This window comes from Drosophila melanogaster, chromosome 2R, assembly GCF_000001215.4.
Source record: "Drosophila melanogaster chromosome 2R".
In the NCBI taxonomy this organism is placed as follows: Eukaryota; Metazoa; Arthropoda; class Insecta; order Diptera; family Drosophilidae; genus Drosophila; species Drosophila melanogaster.
Window position 1 is genome coordinate 5,467,907 of NT_033778.4, and position 27,972 is coordinate 5,495,878.

Genomic DNA, 27,972 nt, shown 5'->3' on the forward strand with positions numbered 1-27,972 from the left:
ATAGAGGCGTTTTTGAAATCGGATTCTAAAGGGCCTTCCTCGAAGGTGACCCGAAAGAGCACTTAGCTGAAGGGTAATACTGCCGATGAGGGGAGTATCGCGCTGGATATGCCTGCAGATTGGTTTTATATATGTTCCATTGCGATTAGCATTGTTTATATTGTTTGTGCAGATTTGTGTAGTTTTTATTCGTGTAGTTATGTATGCTAATTTATTTCTCAACTACACATAACACATTACATAATATTTAGTAGAAATGTATGATGAGTAGACTGTGTAATAATATATAAATATACGCAGCAGGAATACAATTTAATTAATAAATTGTCAAATTTAAGCGGATCAACTACACTGAGAATATTAACTGTGGCTGGGCGCTTATATTGACACGCTTTAAATACAAACACAAGTTGATACTTTAAAGTTTTAATTGTTTACAGTCTTTCTACTTAAGATGTATTTGCTTTTAATAAAGACTTGATGACTACTTGATCGGTTCCATAAAAGTTTCGGTTGTCCAGTCTTCTGCATTAGTATCTGTAAGCATCATCCAAATTAAAAATATTAATTTTAAAATTAGAATAACAAAAATCTTATAACAAAGTTAAAACTTTGGTTATAAAATAAAATTCATTTAAACAAAAGAAAGAGGTCATGGGAAAACCAAAGATTATGTACAATTGCTGCTTAAAAATGTCGAAATATGATATGACTAAATTTATCAAACAAAGAAAATTCTGGTATATAGCGATTTGTGCCATTTAACTTTATTTTCCTCTCAAAAATAAAAAGTATACCGAAATTGATTCGTGCCTTATGGCTGCATCTTAATGTCGAGTAGCTTATATGTAAGTATGGCTTAATGGTAGCTATTTAGTTTTTCCGAAATGTCGGCATTTAGAATGCAATTCATCTCGACGACGAGGCCTTAAAAAATTTGTAATCTTATAAGAAACCTTTATTCTGGATATTTTATGCTCGCTACTCGTAGAGTGAAAGGGTATACTCGATTCGTTGAAAATACGAACCAGGTTTGAGTAGCCTATTCGATCTGGCCCTGTTCGTCTTCCTTTCCGTACGAACGATTTTTGTATTAGTTTTGTAAATTTCTATCGATATGCCATACAACTTTTTGCCACGCCCACTATAACGCACACAAACCGCCCAATTCGCGAGTAAAAATCGTAAGGTGTGTGCGTTATTTGGAAGGATTATTGCAAATTTTCCATTGCACACTGGGCCAGATTCCTTTTTTTTTGGCATAAAGTCTAAAAATGTTGTAAATTGTATTTTGAATTTAACTATATATTATGAAAGAGCACAGATTAGGGACACCAAAAAGAAATTTAAAAACACTTAAGTTGCAACACTGCATTTTTTATGCGATATCAAAATCATATGTTTGATCAGCTGTTTGTTCAAGCAAAATTGGCGTGTCCAAATATTTTTAAATAAAATGGAATATAAAGGTCAAGGTATGCTTAATATAGATATAACTTATTGAGAAATATGTGTTCCATGTTGTCTTAGTTTAGGCAAAATCTAACCAAAGTGTTCGTCTATTGTGAAGTGAGAAATGATTTGTGCCAGCTTGTGCCAAAAACTAATAACTGATGTGTTTACTCAAAACTGTAATTAAATTGATGTTAGTAGCGCCTTTTGCCTAAATTTGTCTATGCTTTTTATATTTTGCCTTTTAAGACAAGTTTGAGATTAGCCGATCGGTTCTGCTGGATGAATGGATCAAAGGAGATCGAAATGAAAAACCCTTAGTTGACTGGGTTGTTGGCGAATTTAAATTAAATGATATTACTATTGACGAGGAAGCTAAAATCGCTAAGCAAATCAGAAGCTTTAAGTTAACCGTACAATTGAAGCATTTAGAAAAAAAAACATTCCAGTTGGCTTTCATCCACGATGATGGTTGTCGTGGAGCAAAACAACAACCAAGTCGCTTCAGACTGTCTGATGGGACGACCTCGACTCTCTTATAGTGATGCAGGGGCGCGGCTCAAAAGAAAAATAGCTACGGATCTGGCTAATATTGAAGAAAATAATACAAGTCTTCCTGTCCATGAAGCATCAATTTCAGCCAAAAAGGAAAAAAGAAAGAAATTGATGTTCTCAGAGCCAGTACCGCTCACACCAATTCAGGCTTTTGCATTTTTGATTGACAGCTCTCTATCCAAAGCAAAATACAACGACATAAGAGCTTTGAACAAAACACAATTTAGCAACATTTATCCATCGTATAATAAAGTCAGAGAAGCTAAATTAGCGTGTAGACCTGCGGGAGTTTATGTGACAGAGTATCTTTCCAAAATTTGCTGAATCATATGGCCAGTCGGCCAATAGAAAAAAAATCGTTTTGCCGAAAGAAGTCGTCAATCTTGTAGATGAACCAAATGTAGAACATATTAATAATGAACATTTTTTGGGAAACGATGATAGCGACTCGGATTCGGATCACGATTTTCCATTTTCTATGCATTTCGACGTAGAAAATTTTGATTAATATAATAGTATAATTATATGTGTATTAAATAGATACATAAGATAAGATACATAAGAAAAATTCAGCTTAAATTTATTATATTAATTAATAAAAAGAAATAATCATGCCAAATCTACTCCTTAACTTTATATCCTAATATGAGCGGCATGGATGGGCGTGGTCTGACTTACTTGAAATTATTTTAAATGTCAGATGTTCCAATTCTACAAAAATTTAGCTCTCTAGCTTTATTATGTGACTTTATGCCAAAAAAAGGCCAACAAATCTGGGCCAGTGAGCATTGTAGAGAACACGTTTTGCCAGGTGAGCTTTTGGGTCAGCTGTGTAACAGCAGGGCATTCGGTTCGTGACTGCGCTACCAGCAATAAGCTGATTGGTTGTGCACTGGAGGAGGCGTTTTCGTCGCTGGAGGTTCCCGGTGCCACTGCTGCTGTCACCGCCGTTACTATCGCTGCTACCACCGCCACAGCTGCAACCAATACCGCCCTTGCTGGGGAGGCAGCAAGCCAAGGGAGACCTGGTCGGCTGGGATCCACAGCAAGGATCCGAATGTCTCTGGGAAGAATATGGCGGAAAAAGTCCGCAAGGACGGCGAGCGAAATTAAGAAAGTGGTGGCACACAGAAAGTTTGGTGAAGTGGGCCTCGAAGTGCAGCAGATCGCATCACAGAAAGCTAAGAACATCTTCATCAACGTTGATACAGCCTAGACGCCGGAAGCCTTCATGAGTGACTTGTTCAAGAACAATATTGCGGACAGGATGGACATGGCAGTCATAGTCGCAGGTTGATGAGGCCACTGTCAACGTGACGCTTAATGTCAACGCCGAGGCTTTAGACGTTTTGTATGTAGGCGCACATAGCTGATCTCCTAAACCAGCCAAGCGAGGTGTACGCGTTCGACAACTGTAGATCCCACAGCGATATCGACGTGACGATCGTCAACTCGGCATCATCTATGTGGGTCACATACGAGTGGTGAGTGGGCGAGTGGGAGTCGAGTGACAACAACATGATTACTGTTGTGGCAAATCCGAGAACTGCGAGTACCGTTGAGAGCTTTGCTCCGGTACCGTGCTGGAACTTCTCCAATGCACGTTGGCCACGATTCGAACAGGAAATAGTGAGTAGGGCAGCCGACCTTCCGGGAGAATTATCGTTATCCTCGCTGAACCAACATGTCTCTACCCTGCGCAGGATTGTAAATGGCGTGTGCGAACTTGCTCTTTTCAGGAGACTTAGGCGCATCCCACAGGATGCCAGACATAATGTGATAATGTTGCCAAATGAGCTGATTGTGGTTGAAGTGATGCGTACCTCAGCCGGGTACAAAAATCGTATTCTAAAGGCTAAGGAGAACAGCTGGAGACGCTTCGTGGGAGAAAACTCACACGACATCTGGGCCGGGTATACAGAATGGAGAGCTGGTCACTTTTTCCTAGCTGCGGGGTGCGATGCACCGATTGCACGATTTCCTCAGGTCCCTCTTCCTGGCTATAGGGCTCCTGGTACAATTACGGTCCGAACCGAATTGTGTCTCTATTCCTAGGGATCAGACCTGGAATCAAAATCGAGACAAATCAATCCGGGCCAAGATACAAATCTAACTGTAAGACAGGCAGGAATAAGGGCGGCGACATCAAGATTATCATCGAGGGAGTATCACGACAATTATTCCGAAAAAGGCAACGGAACCGAAACTTTCAGAAAAAGATTAAAGTTCCCTTGTCGAAGAGGTAGAGTGCATTAATAGCTCTGTTGAAAATCAGTGCCTCTTTAGCGTACCATACATAGAATATGGTACGAAAATTGGGACCAGGTTACAATTCCTAACATAAACTTTTTAAGCCCCAAAAACAACACCCTTAACCTTAATCGCGCTTCGGGCAATACCAAAATCACGCATCGCTTCACCGAACAACTTTTTAAAGCACTTGGTTCACATTCTTCGTCCTTCCCAGACTCCATTAAACGCCGTGATCTACAGAAAAAAAAATACGCTGACATCACACCGGGGATCAAGATACACGATAGGAATTCTCTGAACGTGCACCTAAAACTGGATCCGATGCGCTCTAAATGTGAAAGAGAGACACTAACCGCGTTAATAGCCGAGTATTCAAAAATATTGGGCCATCTTTAGTGAAGATTATGAAAGCCACTGGAAAGCCATACGGGCTGTCTTCGACAACCTAACGAGAAAAGACTCACATCGTATCAACAGAGGCTATGTTAAGACGTTATGAAAATGAAGCCCTCTGTCAACGTAAGGAAACTGAAAAGTTTCCAAGTCATTATATTAAACAAATGAATGTTACGCCACAAATAAAAAAGAAATGCTCGCGATAGCAAGGGCTTCGAAAAACCATACCTATATGGTGTAGCATCCATCAAAATTAACATCGATCATCAGCCTTTGACGTTCGCATTAGAGAACAGCAACTTTAACGCCAGACGAAGAAGAGGACGATTGCGATTTAATTTAAAAGCCCGCCAAGTGAAATGCAGTGGCCGACGCACTTTTACGTGTCGCAACGTACGTCAACCAATTGGTCTCTGACACGGCAACTACCTTCGATTTCATACCTACAATCCAATTTATTTTATTCCGTCACTCAAAACCTAAAACTGTCGTTAAAAAACGGGATAAAAAATGCGAAATCCTACCTTCAATCCTTGACGATGCGGACAGCGGCACTATGATGTGCCTAAAGTGGCGGACCATCTGGCGGCAAATATCAATGTGTGCATCAGTAGTTCCTGTGCTGGGAACAACAACAGTATAGACGAAGCAAGCAGTGAATAAACTGTGTCTGCTACCCCTTAAGCAATTTCGTTGAAAGCCACTCTTCCAACGGTAGGGTCACGCAGCCACCAGCCATTCGAAATTGTATACTTTGTAAATATGGCATCTTTGGAGGCTCCTCTGCGGCTCCTCAGCTGTGCAGAAATATCTCCATTATCTAAGCTCTCCTCTTTCGCAGGCTTACTCTTGTACTCTCGAACCTATACCTTTGGCTTTGCGTTCTCTGTTCGCTCTGCACTTAAGTCGCTCGTTATCATTCGCTTTCGTTAACCTGTACTTTACATTTGCTTGCGTAACATTGCTGACATTACTGATTATTATGTCCCGTAACTGTTTACGAACCCTAGGAATTGAACTCTATACAACCGAATACGCTGCATTCCAAAACACATATTGTTGTCGACAGATACAACAACTCTATGCATGAGGTGATAAAAAAAGTTCCATCTAAAGCACAAGACTAGGCTGTTTGGTAAAAAATAAAAAATACATTCATAGAGTACAGTACTTGTAGTTCTCGCATAGCAAACCCACTTTAATCATCCACTGTGTTCTCGTATAAAAAATAACAAGATAAAATGCTAAGGTGGCCAAAGTTTTTCGGCAAATGGTTAGAAATTTACAAGACTAATAACAAAATGAAAAAATACCAAAACATTTTCAAAAGTGTGTGCGTGGCAGTTTTGTGCGCTTTGTGGGCGTCAGAGTGGGCGTGGCAACATGGGACAACAAACTTGCGCTGCGTCTTTGTCTCTAGAATCTGAATTCTGAATCTCAACCTTCTAGCTTTCATAGTTCCTGAGATCTCGACGTTCATTCGGACAGACATGGCCGGATCGACTCGGCTATTGATCCTGATCAAGAATATATATACTTTATATGGTCGGAATCGATTCCTTCTGCCTATTACATTTTTCAACGAATCGTGTATATCCTTTTACTCTACGAGTAACGGGTATAACAAATGAAGGTGTTTGCAGTACTAAAGTTTGTGTAGATGACACCGGCGATGTAGGTATGCAAGCTCCGAAATTCTTGTTGTTGATCTCCATTTTTCAAGACCGTACTGACATTTTGTTATAATTGATCTACAAATGTGCTGTAGGTTCTTCAATAAACCTTAAGTATAGCCGACATATAACAGACACCTAAATAATTGCTTGCATTGAATTTGTTACCTCTTTGTGAAAAGGAATAAACGATATCTAGCTGTCCAGAATGAGGAAACGAAGAATATATTGTTTGGGTAAATAGATCGGCATTAGATTGCATTATCTAATGTTACCGCTGCATATTAGAAACTAAGTGAGGAGTAGAAAGAAGTGATTTTTACGATTTGGATCGTACAACCGATTAAACAATTAAATTCTTCCTAATTAGTTTCACCATGTTAGCTAAAAAGAATGTATTTTTTTTTTGAGTTTAATTGCATTACTTACCGGGTTAATTGTTTCATCTTCATCAATGTCGGAACAATCAGAGCTCCAACTGTTTTTTTCGTGTTGATCCTGAACAGATGGACCATTTACAATATTTTGATCTGATAAGCACGTTTTCTCGCTTCTGATATTCGTATTCCGGTTGGAATCATTAAGAGGCAATTCAAAGCATTCCGTGCGCCTCAATGAACAGTGGGTAATGTTGGGGGCTTCACAAGAACTTTTTTGCCATAGGCTTTGATGCCGTATGTTGTACCTCGCTATTTGATCGCCTTTGAGCTTTTCGAGTTGGTTAAATAGCACCCTTTTAATCTCGGCAACCCACATTTCTTTTACACCGATTGTCGATGCTTGCAACGTATAAACTTCCTGGCGCCCTTTGAGCCAAACTTCAAATCGTTTTGCATCGCCGCTTACGGACTCTGTTAAGCCAATTTGAGACATCTACAATGTAATACAATGGTAATGGTAATCAACTTCATACATATTTAAGGAAAGTTATATGTTATTATTGGTCATATTAAACAAGTTATACCCTCTGTGTGTAGCGCCGGAGATATTCACAATTTAGAGTGCTCATTTAAAATCTTTTTACCAGTGCCACCCAAAGTATTGTACTTACATACTTGTGTACTTTCTGTCTAAATCCCTTTTAATTTGTTTTTTGGTATTAAATTATTTTAACATTTTTTTTTTCTAATTTCCAAACAGGTTTATTGAACGTGGGATAACAAGTATGCAACAAAAAATAGTGTAATAACGGCTGCAGGCAATATTTTTCTTCTAAATGTGCGAAAAACGCCTTAAGGAGATGATCCAGTTTTCTTTGACCAAAATGGATGTAAAATAACAAACCAAAAAAAAAAAAAAAAAAACAATGCAACCTCTTTTATTTTATTTATTTTTGAGTCTTCTGGACTCCACGTAAATTGTATATTTTTGTATTCAAAAAATGTATAGTACATGTAAAGTTTAATTATCAGGCAGCTTAAACATTTATATATTTATGGAGGGGAATTATTAATTCTATTGTATTTAACGAATTGTTGTTATTCGTAACGAATTTTTACATTTTTACAAGGATATATATTTATTGACAACTTATATTAACAATTAGGATATTTATTGCAACAGTGTTCTAAATTATAGGTCCTGTCGGTAGAGTCTTTTTAGTCTTCTCCTTACTTTCTGCCATAAAAGGGTTCTAGATAGAACATGGATGATGGTTCAACATGTCTTCGTACTTCTGAGGCTAGTTTTTGAATGAGGCCACCAACCTACTCTATAGTCAAATCTCTTTCTGTGTTTGTAGTACACATGTACCAGGGAGCGTTCCCCATTCCTCTCAGGGTTTCAATCTAAGTTATACAGATTTTGCTTATGTGCGATTTAGCAGAAATTCCATAAACTTGAAGATCATATATCCATCGAGCTGAGGATTGTTTTATATATGGCGACCTTGTTCTTTAAGGAGAGCTTTGACCAGGGAGGAGTATCTGATTCATCAGTGTTCACAGTTTGGACTGATCCTGGAGTTGGCATGTCAGCAGTATACAAAGAACACAATGTAGGGCAGAGGGCGCTGCTTTGGGGGACACCTGCGCAAATTGGTCTTTCTATGTATTGATACCAAACAGATCGACCTTTCCTTTAGAGAGCTGGTGACAAGCTTATGTAGTTGTGGGGTAAGCAAAGGCTTTAGCTTACATTGTACCCCTTTGTGCAACATCAGCAAAGGCTTGCTAAAACCCGCCACAGAGTATTTCATTTCTTTGATGACCTCCAGTGCGAATCAACAACGGTGGCTTTTTCGAGATTCTGATGCAATGTCAAGTGTTCGAGTGCAAATTGTCTGCGAATGCTTCATCAGCCACCTCTTAAGTCGCCTGGTTAGTTTCCAGAGGGAGTAGATTTATTATGCATTCGTATCATATATATCAACGCATATCAAGCGTTCAGCTGTATCTGGGGACAATTGCCCTCTTTTATGTTGACTAGAGTGTTGAAAGGTCTGTAAGCTAGCGGCAGCTATTTGTAATTTGCTCATGAATATTGAGATTGCGTCCTCAATATCCTCAGCGCTACTCAGGTCGAAGTTTAAAATTAATTCTCATATCAACTTCAAAAATACCAACAGAGAAGCCATGTGTAAGTAATTGTTGTCTACGTGTTTTGAGTTGAGAAGAATGATGCAGTGCAGCATCACTTGACGACAAGCAGTTTGTTGTCAAGAAGACCATACGATCTGAGTATAATACGACTAGAATGTTGGTTAGCCTGTGGCTTGGACCTGGCATAAATTATTGGCAAAAGCTTCCTGAAGTTGCCGCAAGAACACGATCTGATACCACCCCACCATTGGTGTTTCGCGTCAAAGTGGCCTCCTAATCAAAATATTGCCAAACGAAATAAACAGGGTTCAGTTGGGGGCAGATATGAGGAAGCTTTTTGCATCTTCCAGGATACCATGTAGGCTGTACCAGATTTTGCCAGCATTACTGCTCTCCCTGTACAGTTACCTCATATCCTGAAAAGTACACTTTCTTCTTTCTACACTTTATATACAGTGAATTGGCACCAAGGAAAACTTTAGGCTGAACGTATCTTCTAAGAAGTCATAGAGCACGCTCTAAACTAACCCTGCGCCTGCCTACATTTGTTATTTCTAATGCATCAGGCACCTTTGGTGCTTGCATAAGATTAACATAAAACAGGTTTTGCCTAGTCTTAGCATTGACGACTTCCTCGTTAGATCCATCTTAAATTTTTCGCCAGTCAGGTCTCATCATGCAGTAAGAACATTAAATTCCTTTTCGGTGAATGCATGTTCAGTTAAATCTTTTGGATGTGTTTTTTGGCTTGTCCTCCCTTAATTGGCGGTGCCAAAACTAACAATTCAAGACAAATAATGTTCTGACTACCATTCTAAATGACATTGCGTCAGTTGTATATATGCGAAAGATGCCCGATTTAGAGGTGCAGAATTTAACTCTCAAGAATAACTTCATTGAGTGCTCTTTTTAAGTTACCAATGCTGTTACTGCTGCATTTGACCTTGATGCATACGTGAGCTTGGAGCAGGGATGTCATCATCTCCACTGTGCCCATTGGCAGAACTTCCTGAGCTTCCTTCGCAAGCCTTTGCTGCAGAGAGACAGGAGTCATTTAAAACGATCAACCTTGAAGAGATGGAATTAATATACTATAAGTTTCCAGAGACACTCTAGTGAAGAACAAACTCCAGTTCGGGAGTGCACTGTATTTGTATATGTATATGGTAGTAATCACGACGGTTGTTGTGATTGTGCCAGTAACAGAAGTGGCAAAACTGGTCAAATCTGCATATGAATTATTTAATTCCCTCGGCGGCATTTTCAGATTTAAGGCTATGTCCCTTGCGATTATAGCGCATATTTCAGCTGGCGTTTTACTAACAACTTTCATCCTTTTAGCATCAAATGCGCCTTCTAAGGGCTCTGAGCTAGAAGATGTTTTTCTGTCCATTTTTGATTATTTCAATTTCAAATTCAATTACGAAAAAAAGGTTAATCACCACAGTTCACTCTCTCGCTGTCTTGAGTTACTTGTTTTTTTTACTTTTACTTAAGTTAAGTAAAAAGAAACTCAGAAACTAAAAAGAAACTCAGAAATTATTTTTAGTTTCTGAGTTTATTTTTACTTAACTCAAGCCAGCGAGAGAGAACTAGGCTCTAGCCCTAAGGAGAGAGAAGTAAAATAACTGAGCTTAATATTCACCGAATATGACTAAAAATAGATTTGTAAACCGAACTCGCGATAACAAGACGAACGAGATCACTTGTGGATTAAAGAATAGCTAGATATTCTAGATAGATGTAGATATTTTAGAACCTGACACCTGCTCGTCTCCTGCTTTGGTTTTATTTATTGAATTTTCTTAACTTCGAGACTAACATTAAGCTTATTAAAAGACAGACAACATAAATGTCCATATTTTTATATCCGTTACTAAAAGAGTTTACTAGATTCGTTGAAAAGTAGTAATAGTAGGAGTGTAACAGGCAGAAGGAAGCGTTTCCGACCATATAAAATATTGTATATATATTCTTGATCAGGATCAATAGCCGAGTCGATCTGGTCATGTTCGTCTGTCCGTATGAACAGTATAAAAGGTAGAAGGTTGAGATTCGGCATACAGATTCTAGAGACATAGACGCAGCGCAAGTTTGTTTACCCACGTTGCCAAACCCACTTTTACGCCCTAAAGTCGCCCAAAACGCACGATATACGCAATGTTAGACGTCTGTTTAGGTTGACGCCGAGGTACGTTATTTTGTTGACTTCGGGGATAAGGGTGCTATTCAGTCAGAACGGAGGCCAAGTTTGTCTGTTAAGAGTAAACGATTACACTTTTGTTCGTTTATTTTATTATTGGCTATTTGGGTTGTTGCACGGAGTGGCCATCTGGAGCGGCTGAGGATCGCAGTGTCGTCGGCAAGGGTGGTTATAGTTAGTCATTCACAAGTGGGAATATGCGCTGTGAAAAAGACTAAGAGTTGGGCTAAGTGTGCTGAATTAGAGGACAGGTAAATGTGTTTTAATCTTATGCATGAGACCTTTGAGCCAGAAGCGGTCGAATGCTTGATATACATTGAGGAATATCGTGCGCCAATATTCTTTGTTAACTTTCTCGATAGTTCCATATTTTTCTTTGAAGACAAATTGATGGGCTGGGATAATATTGTGTGCTTCCATAAAAAAAGAAGGCATACTTCGAATAATTTAGGCAGGCATGATAATAAATTTATTGGTCTGTAAGATGACGGAATCTTGTGATCTTTAACGGGCTTCAGTATTATTATGATAATAGATTTCTTCCATTTACTTGGGTACTAGCGGAGACTTACTATTCCATTGAAGAGTTTGCCGATGAACTCAATAGCACAGTTCGAATTTTCCTGAAACTCTTTCTGGCTTTAGCTCCCTGATGAGTTTTGTGATCAGACTGGATTTTCGGAAGATCATAAGCATTTTTAGCAGGGTTTCACTGGAAGACATCCCTGAGATGTTAGGCAAATGCTTCGGCTCTGTCTATGTCACTGCGGACCCAGCAAACCTACGGGATTTCTTATAGGGGTGACGGTTTCAATCGGAGAGCTTAGATTTGGATGTGTAACTGTTTTTCGATATATTTCAGTTGTGCATTTTCGGCATCTTGCTTCAGAGCCCGGTTTAGTCTGCGCGTGGCGGTGCTTTGATCATAGCGATTTGCTGGTTTGGCTCGCCTGTTGCAGACGCCTCTTTGCCAGAAATATCTGTTCAATTTTCAGGTTGGTTTTAAAGTTCTTTATTATATATAAACCTCCCTGTGAGGTTCGTTTCAACCAGCAGCATGCCGTCGATGTGGTTTACATTTACGATTTGCCTTCCACATGGATATACGTAGGTTAGACATTTATTATTTGGATCGTTGTGCTAAGAGCAACTAAATCACCATATTCTAGTGGAACATGAGTTCTGTAGTTTGCCGTATGGTTTCCCCCGCAGTTTCCACATCTTTTTCTTTTGGTAGTCATTTTTGTTAGCGCAGACTGACCGAAGTATGCAGTATGTCTTGGTGTGACCATACTTCTGGCAGTTAGTGCATTGTATAGGTCCGTTGCGTTTGTGTGATTCTTCCACGCAGTAAGAACTGCAGGTTGTAGATCGGGTGCACTTCCTTATTCTTTAGGTGTTTGCTATCTGGTTCGAGCCCGATCTTGAAAAGTGGTTGCGGCGTTTTGTTTTTGCTTATTATGATGCTGACATTTTTGGCACAGAAGCCCTTGTCTTTAAGGTAGTTCTGTTAATAAGTCGAACAACATGGAAATAGGTGGGGGCTTTGGTTTCTTTCGGGTCTCTTGCCCCAGCTCTGCTTGGTGGTTCTCGAGTTCTGCTAAGATGCAAAATCGGTTGTCATTGGTGCTCCTAGCTTGTACGTTGCTTTTTTTTTTTGGTACGGTTGGACCTAATATGGCTTTTATTAAAAGAGCCTTAGTTGCCATATGGAGTTTGCTTGAGTGGAAAAGCCAGTCCAGCTTTTTCAGTTTCCAAGAGGATTTGGCTCTAACTGCCGTGATATGGGCTTTACAACTCAACGTCCGATCAAGGTGAATTCCGAGGTAGCAGTGGAATGAGACGTAGTCAATGGTATTTCCGTCGAAAAGAAGACCTAGGCAGGTTTGAGGTCGCAGAGTAAATGTGACACAGGCAGACTTAGTGCAGGTAATGGCTATGTTCCATTTGGTAGTCCATCGGTCGATTGCATGCAGCCATTCCTGAACTGCATTGGAAGCGACTTGCAAGGATGAGTGCGACGCAAGCATGGCGGTGTCATCAGCGTAGGTGGCCATGATCAGCTGAGCAGGGGGCGCTTCATCGGTGTTGGCATGTCAGCAGTGTACAGGGTATACCCCTTCCTGTATACCCTGTACACTGCTGAGCACAAGCACACTGTGGAGCCCCTGCATGAATGTGTTCCATGCTTGACAGCGATGAAGGAGCTGAGGATGGCATAATGGGCTGCTGGGAGGAGATCTTTAATTTTATATAGTAGACCTTCAGCCACACCTTATAAAACGCTTATTTCACGTCCGAAAATACGCCGACTGTGTAAAGCTTGTTTTTTTTTTTTAATTCGTTTATTGAACCATTAAGATTAACTTTTTAGTTATTTATAAAATAACATTATACCATCCAGGACTCCCCGCGGTGTGGCCGTGAAGCTTTGCTGTGTAAAGCTTGTGCTCAAAGCCATGCGTGATGTGCTTTACAAGGCGATGGATTTGTTCGGGGCAACCATGAGACTTCCAGAAACCGAACTGGTGTTGTGTGATGTGTTCTGTTACCTGCGGTAGTTCCATCAAGCGGGTAAGCAAAATTCTCTCAAAAACTTTGGAGAAAGCTGGTAGCAGGCTTATCGGGCGGTATGAGTCGATCTGTGTTGGTGACTTTCCAGGTTTGGGGATCATTACAATGCGCGTCTGTTAAATTGAAGGGCATGAAAGTGGAGGACAGGTGAAAAGCGAAAGCAGTTGCTTTTTCATAATCCGTCTTAAGCCACATGCCACCTCGATCCTGAATTGGTGATTGAAAGAAAGGCTGTCTCTTGATGCCTCTCGTGAGTTTCCATATTGAGAGTCCACTATTACTATCTGGACCAGCACTCTCCAATAAGGTATCCAGGTTTGCTTTACGGTTATTGGCTAGCAGACGGCGCAGTCTATTAGTAGTACTTGAATATTGCTGATAAATGCTAGGATCTCCTGTCGCGATGTATTGTCCTCTGAGGCGTCTTTTGTGGCTGAGCAAGTCACTAGCCTCTATGCTTAAAATGGGAGGCCTCCTTATGGCCGTGAGACCAACTTGGTGAGGGGTTGGTGTAGCCTGCCTTGCAGCTTCTATGATTGCAGATGTAAAATAGTCGACGTATGCTTCCAGCCTACTGCAAGTGTCAATGGGAATGCTGAGTTCTACAGTAGCGTCGATGTGTTCTTTGAATATCCGAAAGTTCGCTTGTTGAGACAGCATTTTTGTAACACTTCTAAATGATTGGGCGTCCTCATCTAGCTCAACCATGATCAGATCAGATGACAGTACTGTCAGCACATTAACCCTGATTTGTTGCTGTCTAAAGCCTTCGGAGATCCCGAAATCAATGGCACTTAGAGAGACATTTGCGCGATAGGGGTAACAGTGGCTTCTCCAGTGTCAACGATGTCGATTCGATTTTCTGCAAGTGCAGAATACAGCACCCTACCTCTGGTACGCATCCTGTAATTTCCCCACCATCTGTGTTTTGCGTTCCAGTCACCTGCCGCAAGGAACTCCGTGCCAAATTGTGTGATAAACTGCCTAGCAATAGCATCTGTCCATCTAAAAGTCGGAGGGCAGTATACTGAGGCAGCATTAAAGTTTCCTCTGCTTGCAATCAGCTCAATAGTTACTGGATATGATTTTTCGATAGAGTGGCGAATGGTTGATGAGAGACATTTGATCTAACAAGGATCGCCGCTCCACAGTGTTGTATTTTTTGAGATCAATATAAATCATATTAAGAGGGAGTGAGATCGACTTATTGCGTGGAGTATATACACGTACAAGGCTATGGCCTTCATTCTGTAGGCATGCGATGATGTCCTTCGATGAAACTTCATGGTGTATGCTACGCAACACGATTCTATATGGTCGGTCCTCGGGGAGCTGGTGATGATGAAATAAGGATCCTTTCTTTAGAAAATGCCGAGCCACCTGCCTGTAGGTATCCGAGGCGTTGCATTGAACAGCGCAGTCACCTGAATTTAGTGCCTGATGGTGTAGGAATCTCCTACAAGGGCGTCCAGTTCGCTGCGAAAAGCTGTGAAGTTCACCACATTGTGAAAAATCATTCTGGGTACCTTAGAGTGATGGATTGGCTTCAGGGTGCGGGGCAGCTTGGTTAACACTAGCCGGCTGTTTGTTCCGTATTGTTTTCCTTGAGGCACGAATAAGGGCTTCTTTCGATTAACAAGGCTCATCATCGTCACTCGAGGATACGACGTCCATATCAAAATCTTCATCTTTACTTAGGCGTTGGAAGCGATTTGTGGAGTTGATTAAAGGCTGATCAGATGTCGCCTTCTTTGCCTTCTTTTAGCGAGAAAGTGGAGATGCACGGGGACGAGATGGTTGAACTTGATGATGTTATTGTGAGGGTAGTACTGCAAATTGTATTTGAAACACTCGTCGTAGTCAAGGCAGAGTCATAATTTGGCAGGATCTTCAGCAACGGCAACAGCCAGCAAATTGCTTCATCGGCGTAAAGTCCTACCTCCACTTATGAGGTAGGCCATTATTTTCCATTTTCCGTTAATGATTAATTTTTTTTTTTTTTAACTTTTTCACTTTTACACTTGACAGCTGTAGAAAACTCCACTTAAAAACGAAAAACCTCTACTTTCTTCAATATTTTTTTCCGGAGCTCTGAGAATAATATTAATACGCACCTCCCTCTTGCTAATTAATGGGTATCTAAGTATCAGGGAACTCAACTATAGCGTTCCGTCTTGCATAGATTTAATTTACTGACGTATGATCTATCATTCGTTTTTTAGGCATGCGTCGAAAAATTATAATACCCTCTCCAATGATATGCAAATAAATTACAAAAGATATGACTTACCTTTACATCGCTTTTAAATTGATAACTGCTTTTGTTATATCCCGATTTTGATGTTTGCTTACAAAGCAGCAAAGACTTTTGATATAAAAAGATATGCCGCCGTTTTGGCTTCATTCGAAGACGAATGTCCTTTTTAGACTCTATCCACACCTGGAATGAGTCTTGCATCAAAAGTTCACCCTGTTTCGCTAAATCACCCTTAAAAACGCAATTAATTTTTTATTTATGATATGATATATTATTTATTTGAATAATGAATACCTACCGAAAACCCTGTTATTGAAATTTGGTGCATCGAATCGTTTACGCACTTCAAAACGATTAACATACAGTCCAGTGCATTTTTAAGTTCATTTCTGCAGCTATCGTTGTCAGTGAAGAGCAGCAAGTCCTTTAAAAGAAGTTGGTACTTTGTAATTCTTTGAACTGGCTTAAGCAAATATGCACCCAGAGGAAGTTTATGACCAAGTCCTATTTGACATTCTTTGAAGAACATATGAGTATCCACTAAGGTTTCACGTAATTTCTCTGAGCGTTGTATATTTTGACAATAAAATGAGTATAATTGATAAAATTTGTCACGCTGAAAAGTAAATGATTTTAAAATGTCTTTGCATAATTTGATTAATCGTACCCTTTTAACAAAGCATAATGCAACGCGTTCAGTGACGGATATACAGTTTTCAAGATCCTTAAGAAAAACATCATTATGGAATGAGTAGATCTCATTAAGGTTTCCGAACAGCACATTCGCTTTACCTTGCAGACTGGCAGGAGCACTTTCATCCGATTTCAAGCGATCATAGTAGCCCTAAAAATAATTAGTAATTTTAAATTTATTTTTTCTGACTTTTATGAGCTATGAACTTTAAAATTAGCAAAACACGAATACTATGGCATTGATTTCGTTTAATCCTTCAGGACAAATCAAGTGAGATTGCTATAGTCGAGTTCCTCTTCGTAGTTGGAGTGCAAAGAGAATATTTAAACTTTTTTTGAAAAAAAAAAAAAAAATGCTTGGGAGACTTGTGGGCGTAGCAACATCAGGAAATAAACATGCGCTGCATCTATGTCCCACATTTCTAGCTTTTATGGTTTATAGTTAACAATCCTGATTGAAAATTTTTTTAGAACCGTTGCACTATAATGCATGTCTACCGCAGCCAAGGAAGCGACATATTTAAGAGCACTCATCAACAGAATAGTGCTCTTAAGATGCTATAACGTATTTAGTATTCTAAATCACAATCAAAAGTGGTAACATGCACATAGATTAAATACAAACCGAATAGATCCCAGCTTGCGTCATGAACACAGGGATAAGTACTGTAAAGCATTCAAATTATATTTATTGGCTAGGCATCATATGAATCAAATAATTAAAATATTGTTACTTTGAGGGCACGCTTTGCAATTTTTGGTTCTGTTTGCAAAGTAACATACATTTAATTCTAACAGTTCGCCAACGTTCAAGAACCAGAAGACAGAAAGTAGCCTTTATAATTTCATAGGAACTTAACCTTCGTTACGAAGGGATTTACCGGAGAGTAATTCACTTTAGGAATTCCTGTATTCCGTCATGTCCAGTTATTTGCCCGTAAGTGCCAGTAATTTTACCAAAAACCAAATATAAATAATACAAAATCAGTACGATGTACATCTTTTTCTTTTGGATATATATTTTTTATGTTCTTTTTTCATAAAAGTAGGACAACTAAATCAAATAGCTGACATAAGAAAAGTCGGAAAATTATTAGCTCATTAATGGAAAAAAATTCCTGGCTTCAATATTTTCGTTATAATGCGATATAAAACTACAACGCCCTCACTTTTATTTTTTTTTTATAAACTTTTTTCATATTTTTGTTAGACTTGTAAAGTTCGTTCGATTTGACAAAAACTTTTTGCCACGCCCAAAACAGCCACGCCCACCCTTTTGCAAAATGTTTTTATATTTTTTCATCAACTATAGCATTCTCTCTTGTTTTACTTATAATGCGTTTTTAACCAATATATTGTATTTCTTACCTTTAAGATTGACGCTATTTCATTAACGTAGATTTTCTCCGTTTCAAAAAGTTCCTTTAAAATATGACCACGTCTGTGTCGTTGCATTTCTGGGTCCTAAAAAGTATAATTTTAAATAAATTAAAGATATGTAATGAATACCATTTAATATACAGTTGCTGATTTTTTGCACTACTTCGATTAAATTAAAACGAATGAGTTTAATCCAAGGTACAGGAATCCCAAGAATGAAAAGACAGCGAATATATAGTAGTTCTTCTTTATATGTATTAAGTTATTATGTTAATAAACCAAATATTTTTGTAGTTTAAAACTATTTCGCTCCATTGCACTGTGGTCCATAAAGTTGGCATAAAGTCTAAATTTTTATGTCCATATATCGTCCTTTATCAATTATTTTCTTAAAGAAAATTGATCATATAAATAAAAAACAAGAACGAAATTACCGAAGGCTTCACTAAAGCATTTTATAAGCTATTAACTGAGTGTTAAACAGTTAATTGAGAGAAGGCAATTCCAAATTATTTGCTTACGTTTGCACATGGTACGATTGATAATACGCATCCATGAATTATAGTAAAATATGGAAAATAAAAGCCAAGGTATGTTGTTTTTAACGTAAGTATGTAGTTAATATATGTGTAGTTGTACTGTTTTTGTTTTTTATAACATCTAATTTATGTGTATTTGAACAGAAAATTCTAACGTGTCCCCTGTGTTTCGCGGAGTATAACTCATTTTCTGACAATTTCTGACTAAAATTAAAAATGTCAGTTTGTACCTTTAACTATTATCTTTTGCCCATTTTTGTTCGTTTTCTAAAAACTTGATTTTATATATAGGCAAGTTCGAGTTCAGACATAGCGACCTCCTGGACATTTGGAGGCGTAAAAATCATCAAATAAGTTATGTTTTAGATTACGTTTACGATCTGGGATCGAAAAAGACAGAAGAGATTGACAAAAAAATAGTAAATTTTGAATTATTCATTAAAAGAAAACTGACCGAGTGTAACAGACAACTTGACCGATTTATTTCCAAACATACTAAGTGAATGGCGTCTAAGATAACAATTCTTGTTAGTTATTTTGAAAACTCCAAGACACCACAGCAAATGGGACGCCGAAATTTATCTTACCAAAATGCAGGAGCAAGATTAAAAAGGAAACTGGCATCTAATCTGGCAAGTGAAAGTGATCACGAAACAAGTTTTTTTATTTCTGCTATAAAAGTATGAAAGTTGCCTTTGTTCTTTAAGAATCTTTAAAAATACAAAAACTTCCTAACGAATCGAGGATGCAAAATTCAATGGCAAAAACCAACTCCTCTTTCACCATATGAAGCTCTAGATTATCTCCTGGAAAACACGCTGACAAACACCAGCCTTTTAAATAAAAGCCATAACAGCGACATATATCCGCCCTATAGCCGCCATTCAAATCTGCAAGCTTTTGGGTATGCGTTTTAAAGTTGATATTTTGGGAAGGTTACTTTTTGGAAATAGATTCTTTGACGAATTGTCTACCTCGTACGGTTTAAGGTTAAAATGTAAGGAAGGAAGCTGTCCTCATATAATTCTATTACTTTTTTTTTCCATTTTTATCAACCTTTTTTATTCATTGCAGCTGTGATACGCTTTCTGCAGTTACCTGTGACGTTTATTCTCATGTAGCACACTGTAGTGTATTGAGCACTGTACTCCAGTATGGCTATTAAGAATATTAGCAATAACATTGTAACACTCCGTTGTAATAGGACTTCATTCCAAGTGTTTTATAATCCTCGATTTCTGATTTCAGCATTCTAACGCTGCTAGGTACAGCCACATACATACATAAATAAATGCACACACAACATGCCTTCCTTAGCATATTCTAAAACCATATAATATAAAGCCCCGCTCTCCTGCTGTCCTCAGCAGCAGCGCATCCCTGCGCATTAAGGCTTTGTTTTAAGCAAGTTAAGTGACAAAAATCATGAAATAAAAATAAAGAGCAGCGACTAGTAGAGTCGCTCTCATATCTTTAAAAAGAATTCAAAACTCTAATCATTATGGACACAACAATAATACAACACTGATGTCTCCCTAAGACACCTACCACCATTATAATTGTTTAGTTATCTAGCTCTTTAATTTTCTGACTTTTCTTAAAAGTGACATAAAATCGTTATGACTTATGACCAGAAAAATTGACGCCAGCACTAATTAACATCATTCCGCTCAACGTCGCAGCTGCACTTCTGACTCAAAAAGCGATGGAACACAAGTGCTTCTGAGTGAACCATAGAATTAGGCAAGGTGGCCATTAAATGCGGCCTAGCGTATCCACAGAAGAGTGGAAACCGTACCAATGCGCGGCGTTGCATATGCTCAATCTAGCGATAGTCCGGAGCAATTCGAGGACATGCTTGAAAAGCTGGTTGACCATGCAAGCAGCCGCAGACCAGCAGTCACTGGTGCTGACCTCAATGCCTGGGCTACAGAATGGGGCAGTCGGACTTCTAATCCAATAGGACGAGCAGTGATCGATGACATGAACCTGATAGATCTCGTATTGCTAAACGACGGACTCAAACTGACGTTTAATAATGACAGAGGTAGGTCTTTCATCGATGTCACCTTTTTAAGCAGAGTTCTAGTGGCTACCTCGAACTGGATGGTGCATGAGGATATACACTGAGCGATCATAGCCTGATCTCGTTCAGTGTCCGAACAATGAGGGCGATGCAGCGGAGATGTGCGCTAGGGCCAGTATGGGACTTCAGGAAACTGGATGAAGACATGCTGACCACAATGGACACGCGGTGACCATGGTGACAGCGCTCATGGATAGGCCCAAAGCAAGGGGGACTCGCTTACAAAGCCGTATGGAAAAACGTAACGCCGCAGGTGCAGGAACTCCGCAGGACTTAGCCGCCCTGGCTAACATCGTGTCGGAGCTATTCCCAAGTCAATACACGTTATGGCAACCCGCAGTTAACAGAAGCTGGTCCAAGAAGTCACCAAGTTAGGAATATTGAGCATCAGCAAGCCCAGAGGTGTGGAGCTTCACTGCTTCGCCGACGACGATGCGGTAACCGGAGCTCCAGGGCAACAGTAATGTGGCGATGGGGGCAGTCATAGAATGGCTCGAGAAAGTCGAGTCTTATGCTGCGCATAACAGGACAGCAGTATGCATGTGGAAGTCTAGGGAGTTGAAATCGCCCTAGCAGAAACGCTAAAATACCTGGGAGTCCTAAAAGACCGAAGTTTCTCGTTTAACGCTCACGCAATGTATGCCAGTTAAAAATGCGGCAATGACAGCTGCAGCCTTGGTGAGAATTATGCCCAACGTGGGAGGACCCATATTGCTGGCTAGGAGGCTGCTAGTGGCGGTGTTAAAGGCAACGCTGCCTTTGGATAGTACCCGCGCATTGTCACGGACAATGGCTCTCAGACTAATCAGAGGCTTTAGAACAATATCGGATGACGCAGCGCACGCTCCTTTAAGGCAATACACTCATTAACCTGGACATAAAGGGCAAATACCTAGCGAGAGAGGGGTTTATCCAGTTAGGTATCCGAGAGTTGATTCAAGGAGTCTGACAGACTAGGTGGCATGAGTCGCAACGAGGACGCTGGGTGTACCACCTTATCCCAAATCTATCGGAGCGGGATAAGTGTGAGCATAAAACTGTGGACTACCACATGACCCAGTTCCTTCCGGAACATGGTTGTTTTCGAGGGTATCTATCTAGGTTCCACCAGTGCCTCTACTGCACAGACGCAGTGGAAACATCCTTCTACACTGCTTCAGGTTCGTCGAGGAGAAGGTGCAGCTAGAGGCGTTCGCTGGGGCACCTCTCAGTCCGAGAGTCACTATGATGAACCTTGTCTGTAAGGACAAGATGGCCAAACGAAATGATGGGTGAGGAGTACTCCCGTGTGGCGGCGGGGCAAGAATTCTACCACTGTACGTCCGTCAAGAAAGGTGCGTCACGCTGCTGTACATCGCAAAAGAAGATGGAGTGCGACTTGGCATCCCATCCTGCTCACCGATGAAATACTTTGACTGGCAGTCCCGGTAAGTTTGACAAGGAGAGGAGAGAGAGCGGAGGCTTTTTTAATTCTCTAAAATATCTTAAAGATCTTGCAGTTTTGACGATTCAAAATTAACTTTTAGATTCTAAACGCAGCGCAAAGTTGTTCAGGAAGGTTGATACGCCCACATATTTGAAACATTTTTGGAGACATTTTTTTTTTGTACTTATCGAGTTCAGATTTCTATCACACAGTTCACAGTTATACTGTTGTATGCGCTATGTCCTCCATTTTTGACTCTTGTTAGGGACGAAGCGCGCTACTGTTTAAACTGCGTCGCATTTGTAAAGATTTGGATCCCTTATTTTATTACGGGTTGGACACACAAAATTAATTTGATATACCCGTTACTCGTAGAGGAAGGAAGCGTCTCCGACCATATAAGCTATATATATTCTTGATCAGGATCAATATCCTCTCCGACTGTCCATATGAACGTCTCGATCTCAGGAACTATAAATGCTAGAAGGTTGAGATTAAGCATTCAGATTGTAGAGATAGTTGCATATTTTTTTCATAATTTTATTAGTCTTTAAATTTATATTGATTTGCAAAAAAAACATTTTTGGCACGCCTACTCTAACTCCCTACAACCGCCCAAAACTGACACGCTCACAATTTTGAGCCATAATTTTATTAGTCTTTTAAATTTCTATCAATTTGCCATAAAACTTTTTGCCACACCCTAAAGCCGCCGAACCGGTCACCCCCACAATTTGGAACAATTTTTAAATTTTTTCTTATTTTGGGAACAATATCTATCGATATCCCAGAAAAGTTATGAACTTTCGCATTCGCGGTCACACAAGCCGAGTAACGGGTATCTGATAGACGGGGAGCTCGACTATAGCATTCTCTCTTGTTTTATCAGAAACAAAGCTTTTGCACTTCCAAAGGTTGTGTGATTCGTTAATTCCATTTTAGCATTGATCAATGAAAATATGAAAAAACTTTTCGTCATACCAGAAACGTCAAAATTTTTTACACTCGATGAATTGAAAGTAGCCAGCTCAGGGAAAACTCGAAGCAGTTTGTTTTATCTCTTCACTTGGAAAGCAATTTGGAGTACTCTTTAAAATTTTATGATACACCGAAAATATGGACCTACAGAAGAAAGATAATGGTCTTAAGACAATGCATTGTCATTGCAATGACGTAATAATAGATGTATTTTGACAGCACTATAAGTATCAGCAGTTAAGTCGATTTATATGCCCCATCTGTAAGGAATCTCAAGATCTGTTACAGCTACAAAATATGTTGAGCCGGAAACGGCGCCTTCTACCTGTCACATACTTTTCAAGGAATCTAGTGTACATTTGTACTCTACGAATAACGGGTAGAACATTTCCATTTTTGGCAAAACATTACTACAAATAAAATATGAAATCAAGGGAAAAAATTTGTTTCAGGAAGGAACAGGAACAGCTTATTAATATCTATTTGGATCTTAACTGAATAAGATACAAAAACAAAGAATTGAATGAAATAATCAAAAAACTAAATAGATCATTCGAAGATATAAATAGAAATAAAAACGAAATGGTTTTTGCACTAAATCTCAGCTTAAGGCGCCCCTAAATTTGATGATATCATTATTATGCTAGTGTACGACTATTCATCTTCAAAACTTCGAGCCTAGCTGGAAAGGCTTGGAATGTAGAAAAGCGAAAAAAACTGTCAATTCGAATTACTCTACATGGACATAAACAGTTACTCTTCTGCGACAAGAAGCCCAAACCATCTGTGCAACTTTGCAGGAACTCTCCAGAGTTGCTCTTCGTAACAATCGCTTTTGAGTTGCTGTCAGATGCTTTATTCGCAACTGCGTAGGACATTTCGGGGCGATTGCTTGTTATAAATGAAGAAGTGTTAAGCAAGTGGCATCCCAATGTAAGACCCTTTAAAGTTGACGTAAGTTTAGAACTCAATGTTTATTTGTAGAGTTCCTAATCTATTTTCGGATTCAGTTTTCACTTGTGAATTTTTTCGCATCAATTATGACACTAATTCCATTTACATTTGTATCCGACTTGAAAGTTAATTACCTGCGGTTTTTTAAATATTTCATTGGATTTTGGAAGATGTGTTATATTTAAAGAGCCAGTGAAGTAAGTGGTGCCATCGCTGATTCCTTGTGTTACATCATTTGTATCCTCAGTCTGCAAGATAAAATGAAAATTAAACTCAAAAGAAAGCTATTTTCGGCAAGCCGAAGTTTAAAATCCAGTAACTATAGTCGAGTTCCCCGGCAAACGCCAAATATGCTAAATCTTAACCTTTTAGCTTTAATAGTTCTGAAATCTCGAAGTTATATACCCTTTTACTCTACGAGTAACGGGTTAACAAGAAAAATTCGACTAACAGATAGCCGTTACTCAGATACTGGGAGTGCGTGTGAAAAATTTTTAGAATTATTTATGCGTAACTATTGAACTTGACAAATAGAGCAGTAAATATAATCGATAGATAGTATGGGCTTTGTAGGCGTTAAAGGGGGCGTGGCAAATGTGTGTTTCGCAAATCAAAAAGAATTTACAAAACTAAAGTTTTTTGGGAAATCGATAGACATTTTCAAAACTAACAAAATTATGAAAACATATCCAAAACTTTTTTCAAAAACGAGGGCGTGGCAGTTTTAGGACGTTAGAGTGGGCTATGCAAAACGTTTTTTGGCAAAACAATATAAATTAACAAGACTAATAGAATTATGAATATATAAATACATATCTGTAAAGTATGTATGCTTAATCTTGACCTTCTAGCTTTTATAGTTTCTGAGATCGAGACGTTCATATGGACAGTCGGAGAGACGGATATGGCCAGATCGACTCGGCTATTGATCCTGATCCTGATATATATACTTTATATGGTCGGAAACGCTTCCTTCTGCCTGTTACATTTGAACGAATCTAGTATAACCACTTAATCTACGAGTAACGGGTATAAATATAGAAACAATAATTTCTTTTTAATATTTTCAATTATGTTGAAAACTTTCCAATGGCAGGTAGTCGTTAGATTTTAATCAAACTAAAATCAAAATTAATCATTTCCTATTTATTTTCCGACTGTTTATGGCGGTCGTTTTTTGTTTACAAAATGAAATCAAATGAAAGCAACAAAAAATATCCAGATTTTGATATAATATAATTTCGATATCAATTTGATTGAAATCTGACGTCTATATCGAATATCTGCCATAGGTAAGATAGAACATTTTTTTGTCATTATATTTCATTTTGGTTTTAATTTGATAAACATCGGACGACAATCTGTCAATATCTGCCATAGAAATAATTGGAAAATGTCTAGCTTATAATAGAAAATAAATCTCAGCTTCGTTGTTTGCGGTCATACATTGTATTATACTAATTATATATGTTAATATTTATACGTAAATATATGAAAAAGTATATAAGCTTCGGCTTGCCAAAGCTTTCTTTTTGCCATTTTTTAATTTCACTGATGCTTAATGACTAACACATGCCCTAGCGAACTTCACTCTGAATTGCATCGCTGACAAAAATTGTATTACAAACGATATACATATACATCACAATTGTTGTTGTATATTCAGAGACTGCACTTAAAACGCAAACGAACAGCAAACGAAAGCATAATCAAAGTTTCACCTTTAATGACACCAATTTCTATTTCTTTTTTAATATTATATACCATCAAATTCTTAAACAGAAACTTGTGTGAAGCAATTGCCAATTTTATCTAAGCAGATTTTTTTTTAATTCTAAATTCGGTGTTTTCTTTATATTCAAACCAAATTGTATCTACACTCCCATTATGCGAAATTGTTCGTAAAGTTCAAATATCGAGTAGATATAATAAAATATATTAAGTTTGTTTTGGTTCGTTGTTACAGAATTTCTCGCTTTATTTTGCAAAAGGGCACCATCATCTCTTCAGTTCTATAATACTAACCCTTGCCAGAAGAATGGTTTTCCGTGAAAGTTTTTCATCTGTTCCGCTCTCGTGCAGGCTTTGTACGTTTTTGGATTTTATGTCAACGCTTAAACCTTCATCCAAGTATGAACAACCATCGTCATCACAAAAAGACCCGCTGCAGCAACAGCTTGATGTTAAGTTTTCATGAAAGTCATCATACTCCGTGTTACAAAAAACACCTTCTTCAACTGCATTTAGGCAATCCTTGGAAAGTTCGTTTGGCGGAGTTGCGATACATTGGTATTCATTACATTCGCAGCAATCTTCTTCTGAACCGCAAATAGAATCTTTGTTTAGGCAAGACCCATCGCAACTAGACAACGAAACAGAAGCGCTTGATAATAAATCAACGGATTGTGGCATAAAAGACTTTCTAAATTCATTTAGGTCACTGTGGTCACCAGTGGGAAAAATAGTTTCACAATCTCTATTATATGATCTGATAAATTTACAAGAATTAATTTTGCTCATAGATACTAGATAGGGATCGTTCTTGTATGAGTTTCCGCTGTCATTGGAAGTGTGATCCTCTTCTTTTATATTCAGATCATTTAACTTGCGCTCTAAGTCAATGTTACACTTTTTTGTGCTTTGCGCGGCAGCTTTAAGCAATTCATTGGTTGTAGCCTTAATTAAATTCTTTTTTAAAAAGTTCTGCAAATCGTTTGGGTCCCCATTGTCCCTTATTTGTCTTTCAGATTCCTTGCTCAGATGCAGTTTTTGAATATTTTCGTAATAATCATAATCTACGCTGTGGAAAGGTTTGCTTTGCTTGCTAGGAGGAACTTTATTAAGAAATGCTTTGTTCTGATGTAAGCCTTGGGAAATCGAACAAGTTTTGTAGTCGTACTTTATATCGGTATATTTGGTCTGGGGATGTTCTGCTTCTGTAATGGACATCTTGCTCTCAGTGGTTATCAGCGGTCGACGATTTTTTATATACGCACAATCAAACTTTGTGTCATGGTATAGAGTTCTCCCCTTATATTCTTCGGGAGGCAACTCGGAGTTACAAGCGCTTAATTTACTGCTGTTACTGACGTCTCCAATTCTTGAGTTTTTAAATAGCCAGTCTGGAGAATGTTGATCGAAGCGAGTTTCGTTAGGTTCCGTTACCGGCTTAAGAATTTGGGTCTCTGGTTGTAGATGGGTGGTTCTAATTCCGCAGGTCTCAATGCGTGCGATGCGATCTGCTCGCGATTGAATTCCGCCAGCCGCAGTCAAAAAATCCGAATGGTCACGCTGGCCTTTTAAGATACCATCATTTTGATAAGCACCAGCCTCTGTGTTGGCATGGCTTAGATTGTTGCAAAGGCAAGAGGATTGTGAGAAATCGTTCTGCGCCTTGAGCCTTGACATATAGTCCTTGTCTTCACTTTTGTTCAAGACAAATCGCAAAGAATAAACTTTTGGTTCAGTCTTAGCGGTATCTGGGCAGAGACTTCGACTGGTTTTATGGCTATTCTCGGGTTGAGAAAGATTTCTTAGTTGTCGGCGGTTTCCTACAAAACGAGTCTTTTTATTACGACGCGCAGCGATCTGTGGCTCGCTCGACCTGTACATAATAGCTTTCTTGCCTTCGTGTATATAATGGGTCATAAGAAGTTCCATTTTGGGTACATAGGTACTGTTACGGGTATCTGAATCTTCTTCCATCTTTGTGGGGTGTATTTGCATCTTGGGAGCAGACATATTTTGGTCAAATAGTTTGTGATACAATAAAAAGTGTTTTGGCGCCTGGCTTGTTACTAATTATTTTCTTGTAACATTTTTACAAAGCTGGTGCATTTGTTCTTTTCACATAGAGAAGCTGGTTTCTTTTGCACATTTATTTTAACAAAATCGAATGCGGTTTATTTTGTTGAAGCCAGGCACTCGCCTCTGAGGCCAAAAACATTCCGACGCGACGCAATGTAGTTGCTACATCAAAAGATCAAATCACACTGTTACTGCGAAAGCAAGTA

General features: G+C 38.9%; 1 protein-coding gene across 1 annotated transcript, besides 19 other annotated features; it reads right to left on the reverse strand.

Annotated features, from left to right (window-relative positions):
• Positions 1-412: 412 nt before the first annotated feature.
• CG30440 (uncharacterized protein) lies at positions 413-27,955 on the reverse strand. The gene is made up of 8 exons (NM_136328.3): positions 25,985-27,955; positions 24,094-24,207; positions 17,965-18,060; positions 16,571-16,747; positions 16,202-16,519; positions 15,937-16,134; positions 6,759-7,202; positions 413-537 (listed from the first exon to the last, which is right to left on the reverse strand). Exons 1-8 carry the CDS (start codon positions 27,698-27,700, stop codon positions 427-429), a joined length of 3,174 nt encoding a protein of 1,057 aa, NP_610172.1. The 5' UTR covers positions 27,701-27,955; the 3' UTR covers positions 413-426.
• Positions 1,232-2,791: a mobile genetic element.
• Positions 2,895-3,896: a mobile genetic element.
• Positions 4,797-4,964: a mobile genetic element.
• Positions 5,303-5,390: a mobile genetic element.
• Positions 5,916-6,280: a mobile genetic element.
• Positions 6,357-6,515: a mobile genetic element.
• Positions 6,526-6,650: a mobile genetic element.
• Positions 8,047-9,487: a mobile genetic element.
• Positions 10,756-10,955: a mobile genetic element.
• Positions 11,024-12,570: a mobile genetic element.
• Positions 11,194-11,320: a mobile genetic element.
• Positions 12,738-14,802: a mobile genetic element.
• Positions 13,402-13,506: a mobile genetic element.
• Positions 14,806-15,518: a mobile genetic element.
• Positions 17,747-17,899: a mobile genetic element.
• Positions 18,294-19,391: a mobile genetic element.
• Positions 20,169-22,067: a mobile genetic element.
• Positions 22,405-22,906: a mobile genetic element.
• Positions 24,591-24,963: a mobile genetic element.
• Positions 27,956-27,972: the final 17 nt, after the last annotated feature.